This window comes from Acartia tonsa, chromosome 2 (genome assembly GCF_053477335.1).
Source record: "Acartia tonsa isolate MP-2025a chromosome 2, ASM5347733v1, whole genome shotgun sequence".
NCBI lineage: Eukaryota > Metazoa > Arthropoda > Copepoda > Calanoida > Acartiidae > Acartia > Acartia tonsa.
The window spans coordinates 15,444,933-15,453,061 of record NC_137261.1 but is presented as its reverse complement, the minus strand read 5'-3'; the positions used below and the strand labels follow the sequence as shown (position 1 = coordinate 15,453,061).

The window sequence follows — 8,129 nt, the reverse complement described above, 5'->3', positions numbered from 1 at the left end:
CCTTTCCGCAATTATATACCCGAGATGCCGAAGGCACGGGTTAAAAAAATGGTTTTAATCTTATGATTGTAAATTTTTATATTCGTAAACTGGATATAATACGATGCTAGACATAATTTTAAAGTATGGATGAGAACTGGTTCTAATCCACCGGACATTAATCGGTTTCGAATGAATACAAGAATAGTTATTTCTCGTATCTCGTAAAAAAAACTAGTTTTAATCTTATGATTGTACATTTCTATATTCGTAGAAAACTGGATATAATACGATGCTAGACATAGTTTTTTCGTATGGATGAGAACCGGTTCCTATCCACCGGATTCGAATGAATACGAGAAACGTTTTTATTTCATTTTTCGGAATGTTGCTGAAAGTTTGATAGCGTCATATAAAAAAAAACCTGCTGCATGCCTTCCTAAATTGTTTTACTTTATTCTTAGTGGTTTTGCTCTTACCATTTTGTGAAAGGGGGAAGAAAATAGCATATATCCTTTAAATAAAATAAGAAAACTACCACGAGATTCGTGTAAAGCTTCTCTAAAAGGATTGTTGTAAATTGGTTAACACAATAAAATCCTTAGAAAAGATATGAAAATGAAAAACAAGAAATGTATCATACAAATCCATTATTAATTTATTTAGGCAATACACGATGCCAAATGTGAGCGAAATCACCACCTCGCCCAACTTGTCTAGACCTCCCTTGCCAGACTACATGTTGCCCCCGCCCTCATACAGGCAGACAACCAGCCAGCAGCTGGCAGAGGAGACACTGGTATCTAGAACAGACAGGCAGACAACCAGCCAGCAGCTGGCAGAGGAGACACTGGTATCTAGAACACACAGGCAGACAAGCAGCCAGCAGCTGACAGAGGAGCCACAGGTATCTAGAACACACAGTCAGACAACCAGCCAGCAGCTGACAGAGGAGCCACAGGTATCTAGAACACCCTCGCCACCCCCCTCACCATCAACTGGCATAATTGCAACTGAAGGAGATGTTGATTTGATGCTTGGGGTCAATTTGTCTATGCCTTCTACCCCTCGGCTACATAACAGGTTAGTGTAATGGATGTAGAATATACGTGGATGATATAACAGGAGAAAAACTGTCGTCAATTTGTATTCCAATTTTCTCCCGCGTTTATTGGTCGGGCCGTTTATCCAGTAGTAGGAAATAGGTTGGGGTATAGTAGGGAAAGTAAAGATCATTATTTTAGCCCGCTACAGAGTACACTTAATATAGAACATGAAAATCTGGTGTAAGATCCAAGTAATAGCACATCCATTGTTATTATATTCCCTCAAAGTTCCAAGCGTGCACATAAACCCATCCATTTTTTGAAAATGATACAATTATAAAGGAGTTGGATTTTTTCCTATGCTTGAGGGATATGTACCTGAAGTGCTTTAACCCTGTACCCAATATAACCTTACCTACAAAGAAATGAAGTCAAATCAAAGTCAAATCAAAGTTATTGCGATCTTTTAAATGATATTTTAAATAAGATAAAATAATATAACTTTCACTTATTTTCAATTTATTTCCAAAAAATCAACTTTTCGGCTAAAGAAATACTGGTATTATTGCTAAAAAATTATACTATTCATCTAACTCTTGAAATGTTGATTCTAAGAACAACAATGTTATATATAAGCAAAACATCTCTATGATCAAGTCCTAATAATGTAAGTATATCCAAAACAGTATCCTGTATGTAACCAGTTTTACAACAGATTTACTTAGAATTTTGAGTAGACTTCTTCTTTTGTATTCTGCTCCTTCAGTTACGACACTATTCAATTGTTAATGTTCGTTTGTCCTCGCTTTTATGGGTTTTTGTACATTTTGAGAATAAATGTGCTTTTATCTACTTAGGTAATTGAATCGATACGCTAAATCTAAGTGATATCTGTCCTCATATAGATATTATAGATTATCTAAATAATGCAAACACTAATTCATTCACTTAGAAAACAAGGAAACCGGGATTAGTCAATGAAAATTTAAATTATATTTAGAATTTCCTTTAGTAGGGAACAATTCAATGTCATACTAGAGACGTTTAAAATAGTACATACTCTTGCTTTGTTAGGCGGCTGACATAAACTGTAAGAATATAGGGAATGCCTTGGCTCATAAACAGGCGTAATTGATTTCTATTAACAATTAGTACTTCCAATAAAAGGTCATGCAATGAACAGGTTGGTTGTCAGTTGGATAACCTAATACACATCAGGCGAATGGACGCTTTACACTTATAAGACGCGTGGACAGGGATATAACGATAGGTAATTGACTTAATTGTAACTTTTAGTGCAATAGGTATAGTTTAGTCTACCTAAGGGATCAATGAAAATTTGTTACTTGTGTTTATGGTTCCATTTATTAGGGTGGTTTAAGTAAGACACCTGCTACTCTCAGAAAACCAAAAATCCTGAGAGAGAGAGAGAGGACAATGGGCTGTTTCTTACACTAGTTCCCAAAGTTTTCATATTTGTTGGTTTCACTAATTTGAGGAGTTTTTACTGAATTTTGATTGGTTGTTTTATTAAGGTAAGTGTTCAAATTGTTCAACCACTAATCTTAATCTAATTTAATGAATATCATCCTGAAATATGAGAACAATGGTCAATATATATTTTCCATCTACCATCCTATGTATTCCTGACTCATAACACACACGCACATACATGAATAATTAATAAACTAAATAAGTGTTTGCATACTATTTCGCACCTTCAAACTAAATTCAATTTTGGTACGGGTAGGTATAGGCATTCAGTAGATTTATCTATCTTATTTTCTTCATTTGAATGGGGTTTTTTTTATCAGAATAATAACCATTCATGGGTTTTAACAAATTAAAATTTAGGAAAATGTAAAACAATTTAAAGAAAAAAGATTCCAGAGACAATATAATTTCCCTTAAACCCTTAACGGTCGGGAGGGAGGGGGCGTTTTTGAATACCTCTATCCTGGCGGGCACAGGATGCCAGCAAACCTGAATTAGTACATCCTCAAATGAAATATAGGTGTTCAAGTCAATTTCAGGTTCCAGGTTGCAGGTCCTGATCCTATAGGGCTACAGAAATCTGTAAAAGGCTCTTGTGACCGCAATATTCGACTTAGATACGTCAGATTTAAAACTTAATCTTGTCTACATGTAGTAATAAAATTAGGCCTTTATTTTCTTCAATTTCGAAATGTATTATAACATAAAAATTTAAATCTTAACCAATCAGATATTATAGCAGACTTGAATCAGTTTATGTTTGTGTAAGCAAAGAAATTTTAGTTTTACAAACCCAACATTAACTTCCATGATTTCATTAGCAAAATCAAGAAGATTGATTTCTTTTGATAAATTGATGTACATCCCCAATGATAAAACACAAATTGAACCTTCCTGTAGATTACAATAAGTAAACGAAACGTTTGGACACTTAACTTAATTAACCAACCCCCAAAGTTGTTAAGCCAATAAATTAGAAAACATTATTGTAAAACTTTGGGGACTAGTGTGATTAAATTTCCTCTCCCTCCCTGTTTCTTTGGTATTTTTAAAGCATCGCATGAATCTATCTATCTCTAGTATGAACTATCAGGGAGGCAGGGAGGGGACATTGGGCTGTTTATTACACTAGTCCCCAAAGTTTTATAATAACGTTTTCTAACGTTTACTTAACAACTTTTGGGACTTTTGATGAATTTTTATTGTTAATTTTATTTGAGTGTTTAAACGTTTCAAATACTAATTGTAATCTTAAGCCGGGGTATCTTTGAGTAATATCATTAGGGATGTACATTAATTTATTGTCTTATTCCTTTAGATCCGTGATGAACTATGGTTGTATGAAATATGAATATTTAATTTATCAATCAATATATAATATCTCTTCCTTAGTTAATATCAAATATCTTTGCAGCAAATCAGCTATACAACTCAAATGTCTGTTTGTATGAGAGGTGGAAAAATGGCCTGAAACCTTCCCAGACTTAAATTTGAAAAATAATATTGCATAAAACCATAGGGGATCTTTGTGAATCCTTTTTAAAAGCGAAGCTTTTCTATAATTAGGGTCGGTCCGTCCGTACGTCCGTCACGGATAGCTTTTTTCGTTAATTTAGGCATGTTAGAATTGTCCTATCGATTTCAAACTTTGCATGGTGATTCCTGTAGAAGTTAGGTACGAGTTAGAAAGCGTAGCAACTCTATAATCATTACCAGAATGTCCGTACGTCCATTTTAAACATGTTGATTTTTTTACATTTTTAACAACAAATTTGTATGTGACCTAATTATCCGATTGGTCTGATTTTTGGTATACTGAAACCTGGAACAACAAAGTACAATATTATAAGCGAAGCATCTCTATAATCAAGTCCTAAAAATGTAAGTAAGTCCATAAACATTATCCTGTATCAAGCAGTTTTTTAACAAATTTGCTTACAATTTTGCTTTGACTCTTATACATTTACATTCTGATTATTCAGTTCTGACATTATACAAGTGTTATTGTCCGTTTGTCATACCGTTTCAGAGCTTCGCTTTTATGGATGTTGTCATCCTTGTTTAAATAAAGAACTGAAGAGGGGGAGGGGAGGTATTTTTTGCAAAACTCCTTACCTAACCCGACATGAGCAAACATTAAAACCAAAAAAAACGAAGACTAACAACCCCAGTCTCCTTATTTTAAATTCATTTTAAATTTAAGCGGTGATCATTTCAGAATTCAAGAAGTTAATTTGTTTATTTACAGTTTATATCAATTATGTCCACTTTATGGTTTAATTTGTCCTTGTTTGAATAAGTTGAAAATGATTATATTAGGGGAGGGTTGGATAATTTTGACTTCTTATTTTAAAAAAACAATGGCCAGGCGGTTCATTGTTTAATTTTAATCAATTAAGTTTACTTGTGGTTTAATTCAACCTTGTTTTTACAAAACATTTGTCTGTATAAAAATTTCTTTTCATGCTAAACAAGATTTTATGCAACTTAATTTTTTCCTAGAGCAAAGATTTCTAGTAATCTACTTATTCTAAAAATAATTTTAATTGCATAAAAATCTTAAACTCTTTGTAGGATCTGGAAGCTACGGTTAGGCAAACAGAAAATAGCCTAAAACCATCCCAGGACCTTTATGAAGCCGTGCCAAAAAATAGAACTAAATTAGTTTTGTAGTTATTAAAATCTTAAGCTACATAGAAAAAACACCTTAAAAATCCTAACATAGATTAATTCCCTTTATTTTACTTTATATGTCTTTTGATTATATACGTCAATATTAGGGATCTAAAGAGATAAGGCAATAGCTGATGAAATTATGTACATCCCCAATGATGATACACAAAATAACTCCTTCTGTTGATAAAAATTAGTGGTTGAAGCGTTTGAACACTCAACCTAATGAAATAATCAAAATTTACTAAAGTCCCCAAAGTTGTTAAGCCAAGAAGAAGATAACGTTATTATAAAAACTTTGGGGACTAGTGTAATAAACAGTCCATTGTCCCCTCTCTCTCTCTGCATAAATATTCTTGTTTTGTTAACAGTTAAAAAAACAATAAAATTACGCAATATTTACAAATTTAAATATCTAACTTGGTTGAAGAAAGAAAAATATTGTTGACTTGTTGAGTTGGCGCTTTTAAGATTTCTCTTCAAAACTTTACATAGTTGAGTTTACTTTTTTTACAATAGCATGTAAAGTTTAACAAGTATGGAAACGTCCATGGGAGAATTGAGTATGAAATCAGAAGTGATAATAAAGGACAAATGGGGTCATTTTTTGGAAAAAACCCATACTGTCCTGTTGTGACGTCTTAAATTTCGGGAAAGGGAAAAGAGAAAGAGAAAGGAGATCCATTTCTCCCATCTACTTTGAAGAGATTGTCTTCTCCTATCCCGAAATTTATAACGTCACAACAGGACAAAATAGACTTTGTCATTTTTGTGCGTATTTTCTGTAAAGTTTAGTCAAATGCGCTTATAAATGTTCTTAATTATGACCATTCCATATATATATTATAATATATATTTATAAACAGTTTGAATTAATAAGCGCATTTGACTAAATGGTTACACACAATTTTTTTGAGAATACAAGAAAAAAATACTTCCTTTTTCATATTAAGATTATTCAGTTTGCCAATCACATCTTAAATGTGATCCACTATTATTTTATGAAGACTTAAATTAAGGCTGAACAAAGGGAATGTCACAGTATGTAAAAAAAATTCCGTATAACCAATGTAATTGTGATATAATATTCTTTAATATATGTGTACATAAATGATTTTTATCCAATTTTTTCTTTAATATTGTGAATGACTTTTAAAATAATATTGTTATACTTTAAATGTAATTTTTGTAAGTAAATTATGAAGAAAAATATAGAATCAAATAATAATAATAATAAGATTAAGGAAATAAAAAAACTAACACTAATTAAGTCTTGATTATAGGATGCCTCCTATAAAATTGTACCTTATCGTTCTAGAAATGAAAATTTTTAAAATATCGCTGTACTACGATAATTTGACAAAATTATAATATTAATCAACTTTAATATTTTTTAGTATTGAATATTGAGTTGCTGTTCTAAAAAAATCATCAAGCAAGGTTTAAAATCGATAGAAAGATTCTAACATGAACATATAATTTAGCATAGCCATTATTACCGGACAAACGGACGTATGGACAGACACACCCTTACCTTGGAAAAGCTTCGCTTTTAACAATCAAAGTTGAACTGTTGAAGTACAAATACTCATTTTCTCAAATATACTTGGACTTCAACACAGTTTTATTTATTTAACAACCGTTTTTTTTAAAAACAGTTCTTTTTAATCCGTGACCGTGCCGCAACTCTTAGCGTATCCGCTCGTCGTCGGGAATGTGATAGGTTCGAATCTCAGTCCGACACCGCGTCATAACTAAAACTTTAAAAATGGTTTCTACTGCTGCTATGCCAGGTGCGCGACTTAAATAGTTAGAGTAGGGAGAATGCCTTGGCCCAAAACAGGCGCAACTCACTACCATGCACAGTTAAGACTTCTTAGACAAAGGTCGTGCAATCAAAGTTTTGGTTGTCTGATTGGTTGTATGGACGCATTACACCGCAATCAAAGGGATTAGGGCTGACAACCCTATCCCATAACTATAAAAAGCCATATTGTTACAGAAACACTGACAAATTGTAAGCGGTCTATGCTACCCCCGTGCAGGGATAAGGGATGGGAAACGTAGGAAAATATTATTTCAGGCCTATTTCAAGCCTAGGCCTATTTCTAGCCTAATAAACCAGTTTTGGGATGGCGCAGTGCTTCGTATAAAACGCTAATAAAAAGCTGTGTGTGTGTGTGTAGATAAAGTATAGAATCAAATTCAGGTAGCTAGTTTAAAGTAAAAAACATAACTTTTTATAAACCTATATATTAATGGCTTTTGTTAAAATGAAGTTTTTTCTCTCCCAAAATTTTTTTATCTTTTACTTTGGTAATTTGAACTGTCAGAAAGCTATCGTTGGGTTTCCCTCAGACAGATTTTAGTTTGTATTATTTGCATTTTTATTAATGAGTAAAAATTTTATTTGAAAATTTCATTGTTAATTAAAATTCAAAATAAATAAATTAATATGCACTTGGGTGACATTCTACTAAGTATTCTTTGGATACTATTGTTGTAGTGATATATTTGTACTGTGTTGTATTGTGTATTGTACAATGTACATATATTAGGGTTAAAGTGTTGTATCAATTTCGTATTAAATTTTTAAAATTCAAAATACAACATCTAATTTATAAACTACCAAATGAAAATTCGTAGCTACCTCCTTTCCAAAAAATAATCCCGTTATTTTTGTTTTTCTATATGGCCCTTTTTTAATGTTTAACTCTAAGCAGATTTAATAATTAAGCTAATGTGATCTAACACCATTTATATTTATTTTTTAGTAGCAGACGAAATCATTATTTTTTCCAGAATTGTCTGCTTCTAAAATTTTCGCCAATTGGTGATTGGTTGTTAAAAACAGGCCGATTCTTATTGGTTTAGAGCAATAGCTAGTTGGGAGCGTCCGCCAGTTTGATAGGAATTTGTAATAGTTGCAATATCCCT

The 8,129-nt window shown here is 32.3% G+C and overlaps 1 protein-coding gene across 2 annotated transcripts in view; it reads left to right on the top strand.

Annotated features, from left to right (window-relative positions):
• Window positions 1-648: 648 nt before the first annotated feature.
• The window catches only part of Ih (hyperpolarization activated cyclic nucleotide gated potassium channel Ih), a 229,189-nt gene continuing 221,708 nt past the window's right edge, over window positions 649-8,129 (top strand). For both annotated transcript variants that reach the window (XM_080146939.1, XM_080146931.1), the window contains exon 1: window positions 649-1,062. In XM_080146939.1, the coding sequence (XP_080003065.1) occupies window positions 656-1,062 (407 nt within the window). In that variant the 5' untranslated portion in view covers window positions 649-655. The remainder of the gene's footprint in view (window positions 1,063-8,129) is intronic.